Source organism: Haliotis rubra, unplaced genomic scaffold (genome assembly GCF_003918875.1).
Source record: "Haliotis rubra isolate DU_JTF1 unplaced genomic scaffold, ASM391887v1 Scf435, whole genome shotgun sequence".
NCBI classification, from domain to species: domain Eukaryota; kingdom Metazoa; phylum Mollusca; class Gastropoda; order Lepetellida; family Haliotidae; genus Haliotis; species Haliotis rubra.
Window position 1 is genome coordinate 265,645 of NW_025767119.1, and position 27,727 is coordinate 293,371.

At 40.8% G+C, this 27,727-nt stretch overlaps 1 protein-coding gene across 1 annotated transcript; it reads right to left on the reverse strand.

Annotated features, from left to right (window-relative positions):
• Positions 1 to 27,721, reverse strand: LOC124289165. Its single transcript, XM_046725776.1, has 6 exons — positions 27,333 to 27,721; positions 19,504 to 19,638; positions 18,438 to 18,614; positions 17,774 to 17,827; positions 607 to 746; positions 1 to 27 (listed from the first exon to the last, which is right to left on the reverse strand). Exons 1-6 carry the CDS (start codon positions 27,664 to 27,666, stop codon positions 1 to 3), a joined length of 867 nt encoding a protein of 288 aa, XP_046581732.1. The 5' UTR covers positions 27,667 to 27,721.
• Positions 27,722 to 27,727: the final 6 nt, after the last annotated feature.

Sequence of the window (27,727 nt, forward strand, 5' to 3'; positions counted from 1 at the left end):
TCAAGCCAACTTGTCGCCTGTCATCCACTGCAGCATATGCACAAATTGAGAGCTGCGTACAGGCAATCAAACATTGGATAACAACAAACTGGCTGAAGCTAAATGGAGAGAAAACAGAAGTTCTCATCATTACCTCAAAGCGAGTTGCTGAACATCTTCCTCTACCAGACCTCCATATTGATGGTCATATCATTGTCCCAAGTCCTGAGGCTAGAAACCTTGGTGTCATTTTTTTACTCCCACTTATCTCTGGGTGCTCATATTAAGTCAGTATGCAGCAAGTCATTCTACCACTTACGGAACATCTCGCAAATCCGGCGCTACCTTGATGAGAGGACAACCTGTTCATTGATCCATGCGTATATTTCATCTCGGGTGGACTACTGCAACTGTCTACTCTATGGCCTGCCTCAATTCTGAATAGGAAAGCTGCAACGCATACAGAATTTTGCTGCTAGACGTGTCTCCAGATCACAGACATACTCTCTCTTAACGCCTGTTCTGCAGAGATTACACTGGCTTCCCATATCAGACAGAATCCAATACAAACTCAATATTTTGGTTTTCAAGTGTCTCAATAACCTAGCTCCAAAGTATCTATCTGACCTGATCACCAGATATCAGCCCCACTGAAGTCTCCGATCTGAAAATCTTGGTCTTCTTGTTGTCCCACACTTTAGGTCCAGCACCAGGTTTGGGATCAATCATTTCAGGTGGCAGGACCCAGTCTCTGGAATCAACTTCCACTGGAGTTAAGGACAATAATCAACCTGAAGATTTTCAAATCCAAACTGAAGACATACCTTTTTAAGAAAACATACAGTGTCTAACTTTTCTTTCTTGAGTTGTTCGGAGAGCGCTACTGGAATTGGCGCTATATAAATGTTTTCATAATATATGATGATGATGATGATGATGATGATGATGATGATGATGATGATGATGATGATGATGACTTTCAACAAGTCAAGGGCCTTCATGCATTTATTTTTGAGATATTATATGATATGTGGAAGAAAAGTTATAAGGTTATTGGTTTCAAGATACAATGTTAATTATTATTTACCATTTGTTCCATGGTTTTACGGATATGTGATCACATATTTCCAAAAGGATTTCCAGAGATGAATAAGGCAAATGCTTCAAGAGCTGACAGTGAATATTATCAGCCCCTGTTGCTGTATCATGAGCTTGTTCAAGGGCACCATGGAGCGCATGTAATAAAAATATTTTTCATTATAATCTTCGCCATTGTCCTGTTTAAAATTTATTCTGTTTCTTCTCCTCTTGTTTCTAATTTTTTTAAACTCTGGGACATGATTTGACGAAGAAGAATGCTTGGCGAGGGTTTCAGCTTAATAAATTGTCACCGTCTTATTGACACTTTCACCGTCTTTAAGATGGTGAAAAGTGGATATTGAGCCTTTGCCTTTCATTCCTTGAATCATGTTCCACACCTTTGAAATCGGTGTGCGTGAATTAATGTTGGAAACATACTTCCTCCAAGACTAACGCTTATTCTGTTTAAATGTGTTTCGAGCCTTAGCATTTAAAATTTTAACTGTATCTAAATTTGGACTGAAAAATGTTAGCAAAAATATTTTTCAACTTTCTCCCTGCACTTTCTGACCTGTTTACAGTCATTAGTAAACCATGGTTTACGAATATATGAAATTGCAAAGGACTTGGGTATAGTTTTGTAAGCAATGTCATTAAGCATATCCAAAACAGGTGTATATGATCTTCTCTATTCGCAAAAAAATCGTGTTGTAAATGATCAGCACATAGTCTCTGATATAATGACCATTCAGCCCTGGCGAAGTTCCTTCTTGATAAAGATGGATCATCACCAGGGATGATTGTTTTGAGAATGGTGGGGAAGTGATCACTTCCACATAGAAGCGAGCCACTATGGAGACGAGTAACATTTTTACTGCTCCACAAATGCCGGAGATAGCCTTTGAAATAGCAAACAGGTTTAACTTGATTGGAAGAAAATCAGCAGCTTCAATTATCAGAAATCGAGCCCAATGTTTCTAGCAGAGGGATCTAGATCCTCTAAACGTCTTTTCTTTTCGAGATGAACCAGAAGGTTGAAGTGCCATGATGAAAGGAAAAAGTTCGGTACCCCTGCTCCCTACCCACCACGGAGTGTCATCAAGGACAGTGTCAATATGCACCGGATCTCCAAGATGCTGACACCAGGGGTAGAGGGGTGTTATACTCCAGAGAATATGACTGGTTCAGCCTATGAAACAGAATTGGAGACATACATTATTCACAGGTCAACATCACCAGATTCCCCACGAGCCACCACCTTCTGGCATAGGACTCTAGGTAATATAACATAATCAATCATTTATACAGTAGAAATCGAAATTACCAAGACCCAATAATAAGTAAAATGTGCAAATATAGTCATCATGCACAGGGCTTGGCGTGACCAGCCGAGAATCTGGCCAATTCTACCACCCATCTAGGTGAAGTCATGATAAAAATGGTGTGTTGGGCAAATGGAACACGGTTCCAGGCTCCAATTGTCCTCAACCACCAGATTACCACCCTCCACCGACACAGGGGCGCAACCCACGGCAAACACGTTGGCCAATTCGTCTTACCGACACCAGCAATTGGGTGCTGTAGACCTATATGCTCCCGGGTCCACACAGGGCTGAAGAACTATTAGCGTTACCAAGTACCCACCACAAGGAGGTTGCCTGGAACCTGTTAAATATTCATGAGTTGAGTGATAACTGATAACACTGTTTTACCAGCACCTTGTTGCAAGAGAACAATGATTGTTGTGGACATTATCTTAATAGATGCTTTACTATAGATTTTATCCGCAGATTGCGTCCAGTTATATTCTTCGGAATCGAAGATTTAATTGGCCTGATTTTATTCGACTTAAGAATTTAAGTTTGGACTATTTTGACACTTAACGTAATATAATATGTTTGTGCTTTGTTGTATTAGGTTTGACCGATGTATCACAATCTTTGATTGCAGAACTGGGGTGATGAAAGTGATTGGTATCAACATCCTGTTGACCATCGTCTCTCTGTCTGGAATCTATTACTCTTACAAAATATGTAAGCCACTACATCAGTACTTCAAGCCAGGTACGTCATCACAGAATGAGCTACCCATTAAGATCCGAGTTAGAATTGATCTTCATCAACCTATCATTGTCGTAAGAGGCGACTAACGGGATCAGATGGTCAGGCTCGCTAACGTCATTAACAAATATCATCGTTTCCCAATTGCGAAGATCGATGCATATGATGTTGGCCACTGGATTGTCTGATCCAGAGTTGATTATTCATAGGTTCCCGTCACATAGCTTGAAATATTGCTGAGAGCGTTGTTAAACAACAAACAAACACAACAAAATGAGTATCATTGTCTGAATGAAAAAAGTGTGAATGTATTTTATCATGTTGAGCAACCGAACTCTCGTGAGATGGAAAGGTTCGAGCGTTCAAGGGCAGTGTTCGATTTCCTACTTACAACAACTGTTTGAAACCCATTTTTGATATCCATGGTCGTCAATAAATGAGGTAAAACAACACTCACGCAATCACTCACTCTTTCCGTTCCAGCTGATACCTTACTTTGTGATGGAGGTGCTGGGGTATCCCGGTCTCCCAGGATTGTCCATCTCTTGTCTCTTCAGTGGAGCACTCAGGTAAGAATTGCTAATTATAGTGCCACACACAAGTAGGAACTGTTCATTACAGATTAGCACTGAGCTAGGGAGCATTGAGGTAGGAACTGTTTAGTTTTGTGGAGCACTCAGGTTGGGACTGGTCAGTTTAGTGGAACACTCAGGTAGGAACTGTTCAGTTTTGTGGAGCACTCAGGTATGAACTGTTCACTTCAGTGGAAGGAACACTTAGGTATGAATGAGTGAGTGAGTGAATGAGTTAATGGAACACTAAAGTAGTGACTGGTCAGTGCAGTTGCGCTAACAGGTAGGAACTGTTCAGTTCAGTGGAACACTCAGCTAGTAACTGTTCAGTTTAGTGGAGCACTCAGGTAGTAACTGTTCAGTTTAGTGGAGCACTCAGGTAGTAACTGTTCAGTTTAGTTGGGCACTTTAACTGTTCAGTTTGGAGCACTCAGGTAGTAACTGTTCAGTTTAGTGGAGCACTCAGGTAGTAACTGTTCAGTTTAGTGGAGCACTCAGGTAGTAACTGTTCAGTTTAGTGGAGCACTCAGGTAGTAACTGTTCAGTTTAGTGGAGCACTCAGGTAGTAACTGTTCAGTTTAGTGGAGCACTCAGGTAGTAACTGTTCAGTTTAGTGGAGCACTCAGGTAGTAACTGTTCAGTTTAGTGGAGCACTCAGGTAGTAACTGTTCAGTTTAGTGGAGCACTCAGGTAGTAACTGTTCAGTTTAGTGGAGCACTCAGGTAGTAACTGTTCAGTTTAGTGGAGCACTCAGGTAGTAACTGTTCAGTTTAGTGGAGCACTCAGGTGTGAGTGAGTGAGTGAGTTTAGTGGAGCACTCAGGTAGTAACTGTTCAGTTTAGTGGGGCACTCAGGTAGTAACTGTTCAGTTTAGTGGAACACTCAGGTAGTAACTGTTCAGTTTGGTGGAACACTCAGGTAGTAACTGTTCAGTGTAGTGGCGCACACAGGTAGGAACTGTTCAGATAGGAATAGTAATATCATATAAATATTAAATAATATATTTTTGTAAATGTAGAAAATACTCAGGTAGGTCAAGGGTCAGAAATCAAACTTACCATCTTTTTGTTTATCTATTTTCATACACGCATTGCTTTGTGATAATACCCCTTCTTGCACCTTCTTGTAGCACAATGTCCTCCTGTCTGAACGCCCTGGCTGCTATGTGGTGGGAAGACTTCCTGAAACCTTTCCTTTGGGACAGGCTGAACGAGGGGCAGAAAACACTAGTCACTAAACTATTAAGTTTGCATTTCTAAGTTATTCATATTCAAATGTACGAGTTGTGAAGATCCATACCCAAATATTACAAATAACTGTGAAAGTCGTCATACCATACTCACTCACTCTCTGCAAAAGGGAACCAAATATTTTTTTAATCTACAGCGCCTTTTGTTGAGTGAGTGAGTGAGTTTGGTTTTACGCCGCTTTTAGCAATATTCCAGCAATATCACGGCGGCCTTTTGTTGAGAAGGTTCAACTTGTCCAGACGCAGATGGTTTGAGGTTGTTTTCCCAATCAATCTTTCAAAGGACTGATTATGTGCACTTGTAACTATAGTGCGTTTGACTCAAAATAGGACCGATGAATTGCAATCTAACTCGAAAACTACGAAACATATAGTACTCAATGAAACGCTGATCATAATCAAAACATCAGACCAACTCTGTGATTTGTGTGCAGAATTTATGTCCTAAAATTAAAAAAGTTGTTTAACAAACTATCACTAAAATATTGACACAGTTCACTATTTTGCACGAGGGAGGAGTGCAGAGAAAGAGACAGCCAGGTGTGCGAGAAAGGATGGAGACGGCACAGCACAGGTTAATGAATCATTAACTTTGTCGGCACTTGTGCACATGCTTCTCTAATATTTTAGTGATAGTTTGTTAAACAACTTTTTTAATTTTAGGACATAAATTCTGCTCACAAATCACAGAGTTGGTCTGATGTTTTGATTATGATCAACGTTTCATGGAGTGTTATAAGTTTATTAGTTTTCGAGTTAGATTGCAATTCTTCAGTCCGCTTTTGAGCCAAACAGACTATAGAAGAGATTTTCAGAATTTATGTCCAAAAAATAAAAAAGTTGTTTAACAAACTATCATTAAAATCTTTACACAGTTCACTATTTGTTACGAGGGATGGGTGCAAAGGGGGGAACAGCCAAGTGTGCAAGAAAGGATGGAGACAGCACAGCACAGGTTAATGAATCAATGACTTTGTCGGCACTTGTGCACGTGCTCTCCGCGTACACCTGGCTGTTCCTCCCTTTGCAGTCCTCCCTCGTAACAAATAGTGAACTGTGTCAAAATCTTAATGATAGCTTGTTAAACAACCTCTTTACTTTTAGGACATAAATTCTGCAAAAAAAACACAGAGTTGGTCTGATGTTTTGATTATGATCAGTGTTTCATTGAGTATTCTATGTTTAGTTGTTTTCGAGTTAGATTGCAATTCATCGGTCCGATTTTGAGCCAAACGGACTTTAGGTGTTTGTTTGTAGCATGGATACATGCCCTTTTCGGCTGTTAATTACATGGCCACACTTGTTCTAATTGTTCTTCAGCAACTCATGCTTGTCGTCAGTGGTGACAGACTGGATCAGGCTCGCTGACTGCGTAGCTCGGCGTTCATAATGTCAGTCACAGAATTGTCTGGTCCAGAATCGATAATTAACAAACTGCCGTCATATAGCTGGAATACTGCTGAGTGCGGCGATAAACAACAAACAAGCGAAACAAACAATGTTACAATCAGTACACAACACGCAAATGGTTCTTCCATGACTGTGAGGATTATTGGTAGTTACATGGACCAGGCAGATGGTATTTCTGCGTGAGATATTTTATGAGGGCTTTACTCAGTCAAGTCAACCATTGAGAGACATGTTTGAGCAGCAGCTGTTTTCCCTTTAAGGTAATGAGTGAGTGAGTAGGTTTAGTTTTACGCCGCACTATGCAATATTCCAGCTATATGGCGGCGGTCTGTAAATAATCGAGTCTGGACCAGACAATCCAGTGATCAACAGCATGAGCATCGATCTGCGCAATTGGGAACCGATGACATGCGTCAACCAAGTCAGCGAGCCTGACCGTCCGATCCCGTTAGTCGCCTCTTACGAAGGCACATTCTAACCCGGACCTTCACGGGTGGAGACAAGCATGGGTTACTGAAGGTTCATTCTAACCCGGACCTTCACGGGTGGAGACAAGCGTGGGTTACTGAAGGCACATTCTAACCCGGACCTTCACGGGTGGAGACAACCATGGGTTACTGAAGGCACATTCTAACCCGGAACTTCACGGGTGGAGACAAGCATGGGTTACTGAAGGCTCATTCTAACCCGGACCTTCACGGGTGGAGACAAGCATGGGTTACTGAAGGCTCATTCTAACCCGGAACTTCACGGGTTTTAAGGTAATGAGTGTTTCAGATGTATGTATCTCTATATTTTCTGTTTTATAAAGTACTCCCTCACAGGAATAAACATGGCGTTATCTGACCATCATAGTTTTCTTTAACCATTTCGAACACAAGGTATCCCCATGTCTCCTTTACCTAAACATAATGGCTTACATTCCCTCTCCCCAAACATGGTATCGTATGTTTCCTTTACTTAAACCTAATAAAATATGCAAGCTTCTCTCTCGGGTAATACGGTCTGATGTAGGCATATTTGTTGCAGTGTTATCCCTCGCCTGCCGGGTAGGGTGACACTGCTACAAAGAGGCGTACATCAGACCGTATTACCTGAGAGAGAAGATTACAACGTCTTTATATCACCGCCATGTTAAATCTAAAAAATATCATTTTATTTGATTTTGAAGATCGATAAGCTAGCTACCGACTATATGATATATAAACAAAATGGCCTCTGCCTCTCGACTGGATTTTTAAAATCAGTGAAACATATTCTGACAAGATTAACACTGCTATAAAGATGGTTAATTTGAGTGTTTAAGTTGAGTGTAGAAACGATTCAATGAATACAATAGTTTAAATACAGCAGTGAAAGTTGGTAAAATAGAAATAATGTGTACATAGTGAACTCATAAACAGCTAATCGAACGGTTTTCTAACTCCGTGCACTGCATGCGTCATATTATGACGTCATACGATTGTCAGCGATAAAGCTCCTTGGCGGAGAGTTTGGCGGTTACCGTGGCAGCGGGTAATATTTTTTTTAGTTGTTACCCTCCGGGGAGTGTCACACGTAAACATGTTAAAGTGTCATTGACCAATGAAATTAAAGTATTTAATAATGACTTACATTCCCTCTACCTCTACAAGGTATCACATGTCTCCTAAATAAATTACGTAGCTTGCATTCCCCTTACCTACACAAGGTATAACATGTCTCCCTTACATAAATGTCATAGCTGGCAAATGTCTCCCTACCCAAACTGAATAGTAAATGACATGGGCGTTCTATTTCTAAAATATCATCAGGCATTTCCAACATGGAGGGTAAGTGTATTGCTATTCGAGAATATTGGTACAGTAGAAACATGTTAGAAGCAAACATTGAGCTATTTTATCCTCTGTATATTTTTTCAGTAGAGATGGAGTCATCCAGTTATTGATTCCCAGAATTATTTCCTGTAACTTTACTCAACCACTGTACATTATCTCTTAAGTATTATCACTTCGCTACTGTCTTCCCAACAACTTCCTTATACCCTAAGTAAACAACCTAAATCATTCCCTACTGGCTGCCTTAACATTCTTAATCTTTTATCATACAACCAATGTACATCTTCTCAAATGGCTTCCAATCAAACCTGCTTACATGTAACCCTGGGGCGGCGGGGTAGCCTAGTGGTTAAAGCGTTTGCTCGTCACGCCGAAGACCCGGGTTCGATTCCCCACATGGGTACAATGTGTGAAGCCCATTTCTGGTGTCCCCCCGCCGTGATATTGCTGGAATATTGTTAAAAGCAGCGTGAAACTAAACTCATTCACTCACTTCCTAACCCTGTATACCTTCTGTGTTATCAACTTCGTCTATTGTATATACAACTCATTTCCACCTCATCCCTCATCTATTGTATAAGCATTTCATGTATATAAGCACAGTGTATAAATATTTTTTTCAGGATCACTAGCAAACCGGGCTAGGAAGTTTTAAAAGTGACTAGCCCGAATGAAAATTTACTAGCCAAACTAAATGAAGATACAAAACTCTCAAAATGATTTATTTATTATTTCTTTTATAAAGTTCAAAGTTCAACATCAACGTTACAAATTGTCAGGACGTGATGATTCAGCACAAATTTCTGGTTTATAACTATTCAAACAGTGACAGTTCAGTTAAGCACTCTGTCAGTCAATCAGACTCAAGGCCTGACTGACCAAGTGAGTGAGTGAGTTAGGATTTAAAGTCGCATCGGCAATATTTTAGCCATATCGTGACTAAAACTAGTTCTAAATTTATAATTTATAATACATACATATAATATATAAAACCCTGTCAACGAAGGACAGTAAAATAACTTAAGTATCACAGATGGAGTCTAAAACTATCATGAACATGTAAAACTATTTTAATTATGAAAACAATACAATATAAAAACGGGCCATAGATCGCCAACAACTGAGGGTAGATCACCATACTAAGGCCCATGGGGACTTACATTACTTTTGCTACCTGCATGGACCCTAGCTGGATTTACACCATCCCTTCAGCCATTGGTGTTGATACTGAGATTTAGCCATACATTAAAAACTACGATTAAAAACCTGGTACACTTAAACTCACTTGAAATGTTTTGGGAATTACGTACCCTCGCAGGATGACTGACCAAGGTTAATGAGATCATCATCACATTCATTATCAGACCACCCTGAGTCATAATCAAAACAACTGTCACAATTGTCATCATGTTTGTTTACATGGCGCCAGTCGCAAATGATGAAGGATGCGCCGGCTATTTTGATTGGTATTTATTTCTTAACACTGACCAATCACGACGCGTCTTAGAAACGGGTTATGATTTCAGTTTTTCTGTGTAGTTTCAGAATTGTTGGCTTGAAAGCAAAACAAAAATACTAAAAGATTAGGAATTTTTAATAAAAAAAGGCTATGAAGATAATTTTTCACAGACAGAAAATTTACACTAGCGAACCGGTCTCCCTGTCATTCCATTTTTACTAGCCCGGGGAAGTTTTACCTAGCATCAGGCTGACGGGCTAGTGGTTATTTCGAACGCTGTAGAAGCACCCAACTGACTTCTCATCTACCACTTGTTTTCCAACGACATTAGAATCTTTGTTAAAACGTCGCCTGTACAGAATAAAGAAGTCGTATATCTATAACAATGTCCTCATAGGTCATCTCCTGAACTTCGAGAATATCAATCAAAGAAGTCATACAAGAAGGGACGGTTGTGAATCACAATGTCTTTCTAGTCTCGTAACTGAATAGGAATACTGATACTCACACAGTTAGCTTTTGTAAGGGCGTCAATCATGCGTTCATGCATCGGGTCAGGTTCTTATTGTAACGAACGCGTGTTTTCAGCCTTTTAAGTCATTTTGAGGACGCAAAGTGAATGTAGCGAAAGCCCAAAGTGACAACTGAAAGGACAGACGTTTTGATCGTTATAATGGTGTTTCAAAATGTCTTTATGGATATTTTAGCATGAGTGGTTTTAGAAAGGAGCAGTTCATTTGTCATAAAGTCAATTAGTGTCCGCTAAGTAGTTCGTTCCTCTGCAGCTTATGCATAATACATCTTAAGAGAGTTTCATGCAAAGGAATAAGATGCGAAACATTAATGGCTGTTTGCGTATGTACCAATTCAACTTGAATGTTTTCAACAACTGCACCAGACGCCCAGTGTTATCTTTACTACAACATGCATAGTTCATGCTGAGAACTGAGCTTGCGTCGGTTGATTGCTGTGCTTTCTTCCATGTGTGAGGTGAGGTGAGGTGAGGTGAAATTGGGTTTAACGTCGTGCTTGAGAATATTTCGCTCATATGACGACGTGCATGCGTGTGTATGTGTATGTGCGGCTGCTTGTACTAGCCCAGACTTAAGCTGGTCTTATTGTGATAGCTCACTGATACACCATGCTGCAGTGAAGCATGAATACCCCACTCAGACACAGTATACTGACTCTGAGCCGAACAGACCAGTTGTACCCAATAATGCCGAGCGCCAGGCAGGGACCAACAAGTACCATATTTTAACGTCTTTTGGTATGACGCGGTCGGGGATCGAACCCGCGACCTTCCGCTCTCCGGGCGGACGCTCTAACCACTACACCACGGAGGCCGTCTCTTCCATGTGTTATACTCCGTGTGAATTCTAAGGCTGATCGCAGAGTTCGTGTTGAACTTAACCTCACCCCCCAAAAAAATAAGATTTATCTGGCTAGCATGATGAATGGGGTCTCCAAATATATAAATATATCTCATACTAAAAGCTATCAAAACCTTAACACAAAGCCAATACTGCTTTCTTGCTTGTCTTAGTTGATAAACACATTGTTTGTCAATATTTGAAACCAATCAATTGTTTAGTCAATCACAAATAATAAAAACAATCTATCTTGTTGCGATTCATACAGACATTTATCAAAACACTCATTTCCAGCATATTGACATTGCTTACTGGGACCCTTTTCATATCCGCATGCATTGAACACTACCACACACATGTGATCAAGATGGAACATTAGCATTGGAATATCATTTCCTGTAGGTTATTCCAGAAACTCGCCAACCCAATGCCAAACCTATCGAAAAGACAGGAACGCAGACAAAAACATTTGTGTGATGAAATTCATTTGCAGTACAAAACCTGGTCAGCCTAAAATTTATCAGAGGAAAGAGAAAAAGAAGAAGATGAAGTGAAATTAGGTTTATGCTGATCAGGGATTAATGTCTTCAAACCAGACGTCCTCAGAATAGATTCCCAACATCTCTTCCCACCACATTGAGCATCCCCAGTGATTCTCCGTTTTGTGTTCATTCCAAATGGTCTTGGGATTAGAGAAATGCAACATCTGAAACGTATCCTTGTACATGTAGAAGAGGGAGGATCATTCAGGTTACTTTTGGGTGAATGTATTTGGCATCTCGTGAACCGTCAGCCCTGTGTGTTCTTGGCGCTGCATGTTGGAGACAAACTCAAACACAAGAATGTCGACAAAAATGTTCAATGTTTTGAAAAAAACGAGCAACTATGCAGAGTCTAATTGTTTGCATAAAGTCGTCTGTCCATAAACGGGAAAAGGAGGCTTTCTCATTGCTGCTTAAGACTATATACGTTGGCAGAGTGTCTTTAAGAGAGACGTACTGTCTCAGTTTACACTTCTATCCCGTTAGGCCAACCTGTCTGAATGTCCGTGACGTCAACAGAGTTTGTGTTTCGTTCAAGTTGGTGAGTTTAGTTTTACGCCGCTTTTAGCAATATTCCAGCAATGTCACGGCGGTGGACACCAGAAATGGCACAAAAGTAAGCATGAAACGTAGGTCACGCAATAAATATAAAGAGACTTCCAACACCACCTCAGTGGGTGATAAGCGTTGGTATTAACACAATACCTTAAACGATTTCATGACGTGGTTTGATCCGTTTATTACCGCCTTCAGTATGCTTGAAGTTTTCACCGAGGTCCAGCCACGGTGGGACCAAGAATATGTTGAGGTCATCAATAAACATTCTTTGGAGAGGCCAGTGGTCAGTCTCAGACAATCCAGGCCAACATACCTGACCTTGAGAAATCAAATGAAATCATCCGTAACTTTGAATTCTGTTACTTTTGACACAAGCTGGCTTGTCAGAAAATCGAAGAAAACATTCAGTTATGGAGACAAGTATGTGGTGTAAAGTGTGGCAACTGTGAAGGTATTTTGTGAGTGAGTGAGTTTAGTTTACATAGCACTCAGCAATATTCCAGCTACATGGACCAGATACAATCCAGTGATCAACAGCATGAGCATCGATCTGCGCAATTGGGAACCAATGACAACTGTCAACCATGTCAGCAAGCCTGACCATCCGATCCCATTTAGTCGCATCTTACGACAAGCATGGGTTACTGAAGGTTCATTCTAACCCTCACCTTCACAGGTCTGAAGGTATTGTCTGACGACAGGTGAGTGAAGTTGGTGCTGTCAACGATGTCGCTCATGTGGATGGGGATTAGTGACTAAACTGCTGTCAGTCAGTGCACTTGACACTATCCCAATATGTTGTCAATGGATGTTTTGTTCTGTTCAGAGGAGAGGGTACATCTGGCATCGACATTGTTTGATACATATAACATGATCGGGAGATGTCATAAATCTGACAATGATCACTGCTTTTATCAGCGATATCTGCTGATAATAGAACGTAACATCCTACTCCTATACAGCAATGTCAAAGTTTCACTCCGGCAGATCAGAGACCTTTCTTTCATTCTTTGGCTCAGCAATATTGCAGCTATATGATATGAAACTCTGTTTTTATTTAATCTCTATTAGTTGCAAGTATATGCCAGCTATATGACGGGGGTATGTAAATAATCGAGTCTAGACCAGACAATCCAGATATCAACATCATTGAGTGAGTGAGTTAAGATTTATAGTCTCTTCGACTATAATTCAGCCATATCGTGACTTTAAAAATTTTGATTTCACAATGAACGGAACTGAATTATATTAAACCTGCCAACGACGGACAGTAAAATAACTATATAGATTATCACAGATAGAGAACTAAAACTAGCATGTAACTGGAAAACTAAACAAACTTTTATGGACAATACAATATACACAACGGGCTGGAGATCTCCAGCAACTGAAGGTAGGTCACCATACTAGGGACCATCGGCACTTACAATACCTTTGCTACCTGCATGGACTCAACGGCGTTGAACATGGACTCAACAGCCTACGCAACTGGGAGACGATGACATGTGTCAACCAACTCATCGAGTCAGACCACCCGATCCCGTTAGTCCCCTTTTACAACTATGGGTTGCTGAAGATCAATTCTAACATGGGACTTTACGGGTCAATCAGAGACTTAGAGAGCCTTATTAACATTGTGCATTACACAAGAATCCAGATTACAAATGACACCACTTGATGTGTTAAAGAAGACATTCAATGAACATGGTGTTCCAGTGGTTTATTACAGTTACCCAACAATTGATGTGTTAAAGAAGACATCCAATGAACATGGTGTTCCAGTGGTTTATTACAGTTACCCAACAATTGATGTGTTAAAGAAGACATCCAATGAACATGGTGTTCCAGTGGTTTATTACAGTTACCCAACAATTGATGTGTTAAAGAAGACATCCAATGAACATGGTGTTCCAGTGGTTTATTACAGTTATTACAGTTACCCAACAATTGATGTGTTAAAGAAGACATCCAATGAACATGAGGTTCCAGTGGTTTATTACAGTTACCCAACAATCGATGTGTTAAAGAAGACATTCAATGAACATGGTGTTCCAGGGGTTTATTACAGTTACCCAACAATTGATGTGTTAAAGAAGACATTCAATGAACATGGTGTTCCAGTGGTTTATTACAGTTACCCAACAATTGATGTGTTAAAGAAGACATCCAATGAACACGGTGTTCCAGTGGTTTACTACAGTTACCCAACAATTGATGTGTTAAAGAAGACATCCAATGAACATGGTGTTCCAGTGGTTTATTACAGTTACCCAACAATTGATGTGTTAAAGAAGGCATCCAATGAACACGGTGTTCCAGTGGTTTACTACAGTAACTCAACAATTGATGTGTTGACATCCAATGAACATGGTGTTCCAGTGGTTTATTACAGTTACACAACAATTGATGTGTTAAAGAAGACATCCAATGAACATGGTGTTCCAGTGGTTTATTACAGTTACACAACAATTGATGTGTTAAAGAAGGCATCCAATGAACACGGTGTTCCAGTGGTTTACTACAGTAACTCAACAATTGATGTGTTAAAGAAGACATCCAATGAACATGGTGTTCCAGTGGTTTATTACAGTTACACAACAATTGATGTGTTAAAGAAGACATCCAATGAACATGGTGTTCCAGTGGTTTATTACATGGTTAAAGAAGACATTCAATGAACATGGTGTTCCAGTGGTTTATTACAGTTACCCAACAATTGATGTGTTGAACATGGTGTTCCAGTGGTTTACTACAGTTACCCAACAATTGATGTGTTAAAGAAGACATCCAATGAACATGGTGTTCCAGTGGTTTATTACAGTTACCCAACAATTGATGTGTTAAAGAAGACATCCAATGAACATGGTGTTCCAGTGGTTTATTACAGTTACCCAACAATTGATGCCTCAACTGCAATACAATTCATTTTTATATGTTTGAAAACAACATTCATTTATTCAATCACAATTATATTAGATTTGTGTCGTTAGAATTGATATTAAAATTTATCAGAACATTCCCATTCAACTTTTCTTTTAACAAAAGTCTTCACTGAAACCTTTTCACTGGAAAGGCACACCTGACTTTGAAAAGCGATTGAACATGACGTCATGACCCACATTCCAGGCAAAGGTTGTGGATTCACATGAGTGAGCGTGTGTGTTTAGTTTCACGCCGGTTTTAGTAATATTCCAGCAATATCACGGGTGGTGGAATTGTATCTAGGGGGAAATGCATGTGGAATCGAACCTGGGCTTTCGGCGTGACGAGTCACTAGGCTACCCCATTGCCCTGTTTGATTGACATGAGCCAAATATGCATTCAAAACGAAAAAGTTGAGTTACGTCTCAAAGAAACCTGATGACAATAAAAGGAAAAGTCGCCATGATGCCTATGTTTGAGTCAATCAAGTAGTCGTTTATCCGCGGCCACGTGTATGAAAACAAACACATTTCTAACAGCTCTTTGAAAAACTATGGTCATTGAAACTAATGACTTCAACTGCTGGAAAGTAAAGAGCCACAGCTGAAAACTGATTTTGTTTACTTGGAAGATTAAATTTTCTAGCTGGGACACTGAATTTCCTAAAACGTCACGTTCAGTCTAAAGCGCAGATAAAGACATGGCATCGTATAGATGACTGACATAATAACTATGAAGCATAATAATCATAATAATCACTATGTATTAAACATTACTCCTGCTTTGATATTAGGTCAGTTGCCTTTGTATTGTTGTCCGTTCTAAAACAAATCAATTTTACAGGCTTTTGGTTATTTGTTTCAAACTATTTAAATATACACCTGTAAAAGAGTTAAGCAACATCCCATATTTTTCTGAGTGATCACTTTTGACAATATGGGAATTTTTCATTAGTGCTATAAACAGAAAAAGAAACGTGTTTTTATAGCAAATGACAAACGTAAAAAAATAATTTGAAGTGCGCACACTGAAGAAAATGAAACTTTGCTGAAAAGTACATTTTAACAGAAAAAAATATCATGATAAAACTATCCCTTATGCGGATAATTTAGGTAAGGGACTGACCATTTTGGCTGTCAGAAATATTCATTGTCCATTTACAAGTTATTCTGAGCGAAGAAAACTTAATATCGTGTGTAGGATCCACGGGCATTGATGAATGCTTGGACCCTCCGTCTCATACTCTGTACAATTCTTTGAATGCGTCTCCAAGGCAACTGTTCCATTTTGCATAAAGTGCTGCTTCCAGCTGAGCCAGATTCTGTACCGGGGGGTCACGGTTCCTGCTTGACCTACCCAAATGTCCCAAACGTGCTAAGTCGGGTTCAAACCGGGACAACAAGCTGGTCAAGGCAGGGAGGTGATGGTTTCTTGTCTCAATAACTCGGTTACTGCTCTTGCTCTGTGTGGTCTAGCATTGTCATCCATGTAGACAGGTCTTGCACGCAGAGGCTGGTTATCGATATGAGGGACAGCAATTGGACGTAAGATGGCATCCTGATATTGTTGACCATTAAGGTTCCCTCTGACTGTCACAAGAGTCGTAGTCGTATCCATTCGTAGGATACACAACCCCAAACCATGACTGATCCCCCTGGATGTTTGTAGCTGCAAGTCTCCTGTTCTATTGTCTCGAGACACGCGCTCTACCATCAGGGATAATCTAAAGTCTTCTATTCTCCCTGCTACCATCTAACGTCCGCAAAATGACCATGCACTCATCTGACCAATGGAACCGTCTCCAGTGCACCAAATTCCAGTTTGATCTCTCATTTGTGTCTAATTTGCAAAGCGGTTTCGTCTAACGACCCTCAACGTCTGTCCTCTCTTGTTATTTTCGGTCTCCCGGATCTTAGGCGATCCCTCACCTCATTCGTTTGTCGATGTTTGTCAATTAAACGGCTTATTACCGAGTGGTGACGACCTGTTCTTCCCCCAATAGCTGTCAAAGAAATTCCGCTATCTCTACGTCCAATAATCTGCCAACTTTCGGCAGTAGACAAACGACGTGTTGCCATGACAAAGTTTCAGTTACTTCTGATTTAATAACACAGAGTACACTGAACACGAATCTTTAAATTAACGACTTTAAAGTGGACTTTTCACTTCTCACGGGTGCCAGTAAACGATACGTTTTCCATGCTTGATCATCTCTATCTTGCGATAAAAAATAAAATCTACGAAATACAATTGTTTCTAAAATCACATATTTTTACAAAAATTTCGTCATGCTAACAAAATAATGAAATATGAATTTGGTGTTGCTTAACTTTTGTCCAGGTGTATATATTGACAGTAGTTTACGCTATGAACAAGTATGTGTTTCCCAGAGTTATGAACTTAGTGGGTTCCCAATCATTCCTGATGCTTTCTGACGATGAATTTGTATATGGTTTAAAGACTGACTGATGAACCTGGGTTCGTCATAACGAAGTGAGGGGCATGATTAAGGCATCATATCAACCTCAACTAAAATGATACCGGAAAGACGGTATGTGATACATACATTGGAGCTATATAAGACAAAACCCCATAGATTAGTACAGTATGAAAGTCAGCCAAGGATTATCTCACAAGCGTAATATTTATTGTCTGTACAGGATGCGTCATGCCACTCATAAACTCATCTTTACGCACAGACCGTCTCCATTCGGTTCGCCTGGGTCCCAAAAGGCCGTAGAATAGGCCGTACTGTCAGCCCACTTCCACTCCGTCTGAATAAGGCGTAAACCAATCCAAAATTGATCTGCAATGGAAAACAAAACTCAATTCAACATTTCAGTATGCCCATTGTTCTAAAAGTATTTCAGTTAGCACATTCACTTGGCACATTGTTTTGGAAATATTCCAGTGTGCACATAGTTTTTCAAATGTCTTCACGCCACTGACACCTTTAAATATAAACAGTTAACTTCCAACAACACTGATAAAGCTGAAAAATTTAAGCTTAAACTTAAAATCAAAATTTAGTGTAAAGTGTAAAAATAAAAAGCTTGAAGGCTCGATGAACCTTTAAACAATAACCTTAGGATTAAATATATATCCAAAATCAATCAATCAAAACTCAACGGATTGAGGGTGATAGTTCACATCTCAACGATTTTCATGATACATTGATAGTTAAAAAAAGCGATTAGGTGAAACTTTAGCCAAACATTCTTCATCATCGAATTATAATTCGATATAAAATGTCTGTTAAAAGGTAAAACTGCATCCCTAATTCGTTAGAAAATTACATCAGATTCCTTATTTAGATTTTCGATTACTTTTGTTTACTACTGACTATGATATTTATCATTCAGTTTTACTGTCCTTTGTTGACACTTAGTCAGAGCTAATTTTAACTCACTTCATACCTTCGATTACCCGTCTCAGAACACCCATCTTGGCAACAGTGTCAGGTTTAATGAGATTCCCCTGGGTGGAGCGGCAGGCGCTCGCAGCTTCATCCCAGTTCTTTCCCTCTCTTTCGATCTTGTAGCACATGCCACTGTCAACATCCCAGGTGTAGCCAGGGAATGACGCACAGACCACTGAAATGTGAACAACCTTTTGCCAGTTTCTGTCTTCTCGAAATAATTGTTGAATTCCCTGAGTTTAATTCTTCCGTAAATATTGGCTGTGCTTCACGAGCAGAGAATAACCACGTTCGCCATGTTCCATGGGGTGTAAAAGGCTATTTAGCGGATAAAATTACATGAAACGCTCAATGAATAAAGGTTTTGTTTGTTTGTTTGTTTGTTTGTGTGTTGTTAGAAGCCGCACTCAGCAATATCCCAGCTATATGGCGGCAGTCTGTAAATAATCGAGTCTGGACCAGACAGTCTAGTGATCAATAGCATGACCATTGATCTATACAATTGGGATACGAGATTTCCCGTTCGGAAAATTCATTACCACGTGTCGATGACGTCTCATCGGGCATCTACACCCACACGCCGTGCGATGAGCATTTTGCAATAGATTAGCTTTCAACATATTAACTAAGAAAGTGAATTCCCAAATATCACTTGATGTCTTATGTTACCTTGTTGAAGGATGGTTGACTGGCTGGTTGGTTGGTTGTTTAACTAGGTACTCAGTAGTATTCCTGCTATATGACGGCGGTGTGTAAATAATAGAGTCTGGTCCAGACTACTCAGTGATCGACATCATGAGCATTGACCTGGATAAAAGGTCATTGTATACCGTGACACGTGTTAACCAAATCAGCAAACCTGACCACTCGATCCCGTTAGCCGCATTTTTCGACAAGCCTGGGTTGTTGTAGATCAAATCTAACCCGGATTTTCATGGGTATCTTGTTAAAAGAAAACATAAATAATATTCCATTTATTGTTTAAAGGAAATATTTTCTATCGATTGCGGCTGTCACTTTCAACACAGTTTATTGAAAATGGTTGCTGCAAACAATGTCTGTACCTGAGTAACTCTGACATATGTTTCCATGAAGGCGATGCCCAACGTCACACCTGCAGGAACCGTTGTGACAGCGGGCATCGACCAGAGACTTGCAGTCCACGTCCAGTTCACAGTCAGAACCAACCACTGGCAAAGCTGAAAGAATTAACTGTGTTAATGCTCGATCACCTGGAGAACAAATGATTTTCTGTTTTGTAAACTTAGCTACTTTCAGTGAGTGAGTGAGTGAGCGAGTTTAGTTTTTCGCCGCTTTCAGCAATATTCCAACAATATTACAGAGGGTGACACCAGAAATGGGCTTCACACATTGTACCCATGCGGGGAATCGAACCCAAGAGAACACTCTAACCACTAGACTACCCCACCGGTCCTTCTTTCAGATTATATGCAGAGCAATGTCGCTGTCGCCATGTAAACATAACTGACCCTTGAAAACTCCATTTATTCATAACTACCTGCGCTTGTTATTTTGATATATATAGGTCACCATGCTTAAAAGGCTGAAGACCTATTGATATTATTAGATATATAGACTCTCCAAAAAAAGAAACGCATCATGAAAATAGCAATTTCATGTAGCCATGAATTAAAACGTGATTCATTTTACAAAAGGTTTTACTCTGTTTATGTGTCCTATGGTGTTTATGTTTTGAAACATCACAACAAAACGCACCATCCGTAAAATACCCGTATTTAACAGCATGATTTTCAATTTCGGCGTGTAGTGTCACAGAATACACAATTCACATGCAATGCACGTGAAAGTTGGGGATCAGATAGTCTCAATGATGGGTATAAAAGGTTGATCGCTTTCTGTCGATTATTCACTGTATTTGGAATATTGTTGACGAACGCAAAATGCCACTTCTAAGTGAAGCCAACAGTCATATCGCCATTGGTTTGCTTGAAGCTGGCCAGTCTCAACGTGCATTTGCCCGACGCATGAATGTTCACCAAAGCACCATTTCACGGCTCTGGGAGAGATATCGCCGGCAGAATGCGGTAGCAGATGCCCTCGTAGTGGGCGACCTCGAGCGACCACTGCGGCACAGGATCGCTACATCCGGGTACATCACCTTCGTCATCGAACAGCTACGGCGACCAGTACCGCTCGACAAATACCCGGATTGAGGAGGCTTTCTGCACAGACCGTCAGGAACAGGTTGAGAGAGGCTGGTTTACGTGCCAGAAGACCTTATTTTTGCCCTGTGCTTCGGCAACAACATCATCGACATCGAGTTCAATGGTGCACCACCGTTCAGGCCTGGAACCTACCGAATTGTCGTAGAATCTGGTTCAGTGATGAATCACGATTTATATTGAAATGACGCGATGGAAGAATGCGGGTGTACAGACGTCGACGTGAACGTTTCGCCGACGCTTGCGTTCCCCAGATGGACAGATTCCTCGAGTTGTGCCAAAGACGGATAACTCTGCATTCCCAGTGTGCAATATCGCTATATTTCATTGACTCATAAAGCCTACAAGATGCTTCAAAATAAACATAAAATTACAGTTGAAATTCCTATATGCGTTTCTTTTTTGGGAGAGTATATTATTATTTGTTATCATTATTATACCTGCTGTTCTAGTCATAACTCAAGAACCAGTGGTCCGAATCGTTTCCCAAAAATCATTATGATGCCCCTGATCCTGAAGTCGTTAGCTCAAAAATCTCAAGTTTCTTGACTCAAGGATAAAGGGCAGATAATTTAAGATTGTTAATAAAATTACGCTTTTCAGTCCAAAAATCTTCAAAAATGGTTGTTCAAAGACCTCAGAATGTCTGCTACAGATCCCTACAAGTGTAGTTCCTATGTACCTACAAGGCACCATTTGGCAGCCATATTGGATGTTTTGTTACCTTGTTTTTCACCATTTTTCTAAGTACTTTTTACTATGTTTTAACTATAGACCTTAGAACAACGGAGATTCAGCATATTAAAGAGGGAACTATTTCTTCTCCCGCACTACTTGAAAGGTAGATGAGCTCGGCTTACTTCAAGAGATTCGCGCTCGTGTCAGAAACGGGCTTTTGGATGTGTTTTTGAGATCTGTTCGCGATGTCTGTCCCTCAAATACACTTCAGTCACTTGTTCCATTACACTTTTCGACCACATTTTGAATGTTCACATAGACTATGATTGCCAGTTTTATAATCCGACTGTTTCCCCGTACCTAGAAAGACTAAGAAAAGAAACGGAAAACATGATTCCTGAAAAACAAGGTATCATATTGCTAACTATAGTTCATATCACCCATGGGTCTGTACAAACACGGCTCGGTTCAGATAAGGCTACCAGGGTTTGTGTTCCTGACAGTGTGAACAACGGGGGGTTCTTGCCCTTTAAGACGATTTTTCCCGTGGTGTCATATTGTATTCTTAGATATTCTTAATATAAGCTTTGAAAAAAATGAATCGAAATTAAATCACGTAACTTCTATTTATAAATCTATACACTGGCCTCCTGCTGCATCTCATATCAACTTCTCAGAGGACAACGTGGTACAATAGGACTAATCCATGGAGCCAACATCGCTGCTCGTGTGTATATTGTTTATATTGACCTTAATGTGGCGGTGATAAAATTTCCGAATCCCGTTTTGGGATTCGAAGCAATCACCTACTGCTCCAAAATCAGATGCCTTGTCCACAAGAGCAAAAAGGTTAATCGCATCAACAAGCTGACAAGGTAAGGATGCCATCTGTGGGATGAATCCACGCCCTGCTACACACTCATCCGTGAATAAAGGGAAGGTCCCGGGTTGCATAGGAGGATACTGGGACTTATTTTAGTAAAAATGTTGATATGTACGTGATCAGACCCATGTTGGGCGCCAATGTAGCGGCTGTAAAATTTCCGAGTGCCACGCGGGGATTCGAACCAATCACTTGATACGAAGTTGGACGCCTTGTCCACATGACCAAGGAAAGTTAACATCGTCAGGAAGCTGAAATGGTAAGGATGTCATTGTGGGATGACTCCACACCCTTGTAAATTAATGGCTTATGTACCAGTAACATGAATGTTGTCTGCTTCGATTACAGACTGAAGGGTGGTTTCAATAAATGTTTTAACTAAGAATAAGATGAATATTTTATTGCATTAGTTTAAAAGCAGTTATTTCATGTGGTTTCAATGGTAAATAGGTGAACATTCCCATCTCTACAGCCAAAACGTTCGCTGAAACAATATCAGCCTTTATTGTTGTGTTTCTGTTTACTTGAGTCCACGGGATGGCGTCAAAGTTAGTACTTTGTATGTTCATCCTTGGCAGCAATTACTGCTCGACACCGCCCAGGCACAGACGTGATAAGTCGACGAAGGCGCTCTTGCGGACTTCTTCCACACTCTTCCTGCAATGCGATAGCCAGTTGTGGAAGTGTCTGAGGCGTGTTTTGACGATGACGTACACGTCGATCGAGTTCATCCCATAGGTGTTCTATCAGGTTTATATCAGGAAGGACATGGCAAAACACTGACGTTAGAGTTGGCAAGGTAGCGGACCGTTACGCTTGCCGTATGTGAAGTAGCGTTGTCATACTAGAACAAATCCCTCTGTCGGTCAATAATCGGGAGCATGCGACGTGCAATGACTTCGTTGATGTACCGATTTCCCTGAACCACCACTAAATCAGATTTTGTGTGTGCTGGATATCGCACCCCACAACATGACACTGTTTCCACCGAATGCAATCATGGACAAAAACGTTCAATTCTCCGACGGTAAACACGCTGTCTTCCATCTTGCTGTTGAAGAATAAATTGTGATTCATCACTGAGCCAGACTAAGGTTCTAGTTCTGGACACCACCGCAAGTGATTGCGCCGTTGGAAGTTTCTGAAAACAGAGGCGACAACTGACCTTCTTGGTCGGAACCCTACTTCACACAATCGATTCCTGATAGTGTGGTCGGAATTACTTCTCAAACAAGGGATGCGTTGTGCAGTCTCCACGGCTGTGGCAAGACGAATGTAGCAGTCCTGGGCTTGGGTGGTAGCTCTTGGACCGCCGCTTCTCGGGCGATCTTTGGCGGAACTGGTATGCAGGAAAAGATCCAAAGGTGAGATATGGTGCTCTGATGAATGTTGAAATGTCGGGCAACTTAAGGCTATGATCCCCAGTTTCAAGGCGGCGTATGGCGATATTTCGATTGGCGGCACTCAGTCGTGGCATGATGGTTTCCTGTTTTCCAGGCAAAAACGAATGACAAACTTAAACACACCGTTTACCTTTTAATAGTGATCGATGCCGCATGGTTTTCTGCGTACTTGCACGTGCATTCTGCTTTGCATCTTTTCTTGGTGACGTTTTGGCGAATATTTCTTCAAATGCTTCTTCAACAAGGAAAAAGTTTAAATTGCCGCGCTTAACCTGTTTATAATTGCAATCACTCAAAGATGAGGTTTTGGAGATAAATAGTATATTTGTATTGTTTTTGTCGCAGCTACACGAGTCTCAAAATCACATATGCCATTCTTTTCTTTTTTGAAGAGTGTGTTTGTAAAATGACGTCATTTCATGCAAAAACATTACGAATTTCATTTTTCTTCAACAGACTTAACTGTCAGTACCATGGACAATCTAGTTTCTGGAATTGACGAATAATGTCTTGCAACTCAACTGGCTTTCCAGCATTGTCTTGTGTAACATCCCTGCACACGAACAACCTATTCAAGACGGCAATGAAGTCCATTTTGTAACCCTAGGAAATGCATCCCCATAACATGATTGACCCTCCCCACAAAGGTAACCGTCTCATGAATATTGCGAGGAACCTTTGTTCCTTTGTCTCCAGTCACGACCATCAACCATATATAGGGAGAAACAACTACCATGGGGAAAGTGAACCCTCCGCCATGATGCAATGTTCCAGCGAAGTCGTGCTGCTTTGTGACGCTTGATGGGTCATCTGGTCCTATATCCTGCTGCTTTCAGACGCTTGATGGGTCATCTGGTCCTATATCCTGCTGCCTTTGTGACTTGATGGAGTCCATCTGACGTCTCATCAGTGTTCTATCTATATCCTGGATATGCCAGGTCTTGGAAGATCTTATCCTTCATTGTAACACTAGAGTCTTGGAACGATGGAAGGATTGCGCTTGATGTCCAACGCTTTTAGGGGTGATGTCGTGACAACTATGTACTGCGAATGAAAGAAGAGGAGTGAGTTAATATTTGTGTCACATCGGCAATAAATTGATGGGTCATCTGGTCATCTGAAAATAGAACTCTATCTTAAGGTGTGCTTGATGGGTCATCTGGTCCTAGCCCAGCTGCTAGCAAATTGAAATTGACTGTCGCTTCGATGATGCCATTGTCATCTGGTCCTATATCCTGCTGCTTTGTGACGCTTGATGGGTCATCTTTGGCCAAGTCACTATATCCTGCTTGCATTGATTTTTGGTGACGCATTGATGGGATCATCTGGTCCTATATCACTGACCTGCTGCTTTAGGTGACAGAGAAGCTCGAGCTTGATGGGTCATCTGGTCCCTACGCTTATCCTGCTGATGGGTTTGTACCTCAAACAGCCAAGCATTCGCTGCTGATGGGTCATCTGGTCCTATATGCCTGCTGCTTTGTGACGCTTGATGGGTCATCTGGTCCTATATTCTGCTGCTGACGCTTGATGGGTCATCTGGTCCTATATCCTGCGCTTTATGGGTCATCTGGTCCTATATCCTGCTGCTTTGTGACGCTTGATGGGTCATCTGGTCCTATATTCTGCTGCTTTGTGACGCTTGATGGGTGGGTCGCTTGATGGGTCATCTGGTCCTATATCCTGCTGCTGTCCTATATTCTGCTGCTTTCTTTGACGCTTGATGGGTCATCTGGTCCTATATTCCTGCTGCTTTGTGACGCTTGATGGGTCATCTGGTCCTATATCCTGCTGCTTTGTGACGCTTGATGGGTCATCTGGTCCTATATCCTGCTGCTTTGTGATTCTTGATGACGGTCATCTGGTCCATGGACATGACTGCGCCCTGGTAAGCAACAGTCTTAACAAGTCCCATGAACGCGCCTGACATGGACATGACTCTCCCTATCTAATCGTATTGTTGTCCTAATGTCTCTGCTACCCAGGAAATTTCACGTTGTCTTGGAAGAACGGCGCCTAGCAACCAAAACACACTCTCATGTTTGTTCCAGAGTCTTGCAACGATGGAAGGATTGCGCCCAACTTGTCCAGTTTCTTTGAGGGACATTCTTTATTTTCCATGCCAATAACTGTGCTACCCTTGTAGCCTCTAACAATTTACGACTTGTCGTGGACAACTATGGTACTGAATATTCAATCAAATGAAAGACTGACTGACTGAGTTTTGTTTTACGCCGCTTTTAGCAATATTCCAGCAATATGACGGCGGGGACACCAGAAATGGGCTTCACACATTGTACCTTATTGCCTAGGTAATCTCCATTCATACGTAACATAGTGTACCATGTGGGGATTCGAACCCTGTCAGTACGGGTCTTCTGATATTTAATATGATTTAGAAAACAAACAGAAACCTGCACCAAAAAGCTAATGTGGAATCACCATGTGAGTAAATAACGCACCAATGTACATAATGAAACACGATATTGTATATATTGTACATCAAATATTGTAAGTCATGTATATACCGAGCAGTAAGTCATCGGACAAAATTTTGTTTCATATATTTATTAATGCCCACATGAGAACTATACATTTTTCTCCATGGCGTGACGAGGGCCAACGCTTTGACCACTAGGCTACCCGACCAATCTTGAATGAACGAAGTGAGTGGGAGTGAGTTAATATTTAGTGTCACATCGGAAATATTTTATTTACAATAAATTTAGAACACAAAAACCTGTCATCGAAGGAGAGTAACACTACTAGATTATCACAGCTCTTAACTTAAAAATAGAACTCTATCATAAGAGTGTGACATGTTATCAGTAAAATTGATTTGAGCACTGTTGGGGTTGCACGTGCATTACATCTCTCAACAACGAAAGTCATGCTATACAACTTGATGCAAAATGTTGATAAATGATTCCGACAAATGCTCTGTTTTCTTATTTCACAGTGGACAACGGGGTAGCATTGTGGTTAAAATGTACGTTCAAGACCACTTGGGTATAATGAGTGAAGTACATTTCCGGGCCACAAACCGTAAGGGAGATTACAAAGGTTAAACCTTTCCATTTAATTGTGTCATGATCAATATCAAATAAATTCTCTCTTCATACATATAACTTAGCAATGTAAGAAATTGATATATTATGCAACAATGAGTAGTAGGTACTAAGATTATACATGAGACATATTCTAATATATTTGTTTCAAATTGTATGTGCATGTTACGCTTGTTGATCGGCATTCCACACGTTGGTGAGTCAATAGTGAAGCATACAACTTCATGAGTGATAACTTCTTGTTTATTTCATAGAGTGACGTCTCGGTGTAGATACTTACACCGTTATCAAGCTTGAACTTGGATGATGGTGTAACGTCACTCTATGCAATAAACAAGAAGTTGTCACCCATAATACTGTATGCTTCATAACATGGTTACGCTTGATCGTGCCATTATCATGTCTGGTGTACCTGCTGTGATGTTGCTGGAATATTGCCTACCACAGTCCATCACACTCATTATCATTAAACACGGGTCGGTGGGGTAGCCCAGAGGTTAAAGCGTTCGTTCGTCACGCTCCGGGTTCGATTACCTACATGGATACAATGTGTGAAGCTTATTTCTGGTGTCCCCCGCCGTGATATTGCTGGAATATTGCTAAAGGCGGCATAAAACAAGTTCATTTACTTGAGCAAAACACAAATTGTATACTTACGCTTATCAGTCTGAAACAGCTGATACCCAATGACGTCATCAGTTGACGTCACCATAACGCTGTCAGGACGTTCCCGCAGAGTCAGACAGGTTGGCCCGTCGCGATAGAAGTGAAAACTGAGACAGTACTTCTCTCTTAAACATGCTCTGGCACAGCCGATCAGGGTCCCATTTGTGAAGGTGTGCATTTCAGTCTGCACTACCTTCTTATCGTCGTACTCCATGAGGCGGCGGGCATACAAAGACGTGCAGGAGACAGTGATGTAAGTCCACATACTTAAACTGACGAAGGAGATGAAGTTGATGCTGAGACGAGAGATAGAATACATCTGCATGATTCGGGTTTCAGCAGATGTCCAAGTATTTAGTTGAGCAAGCCTGTCTTCACGGTTTCTC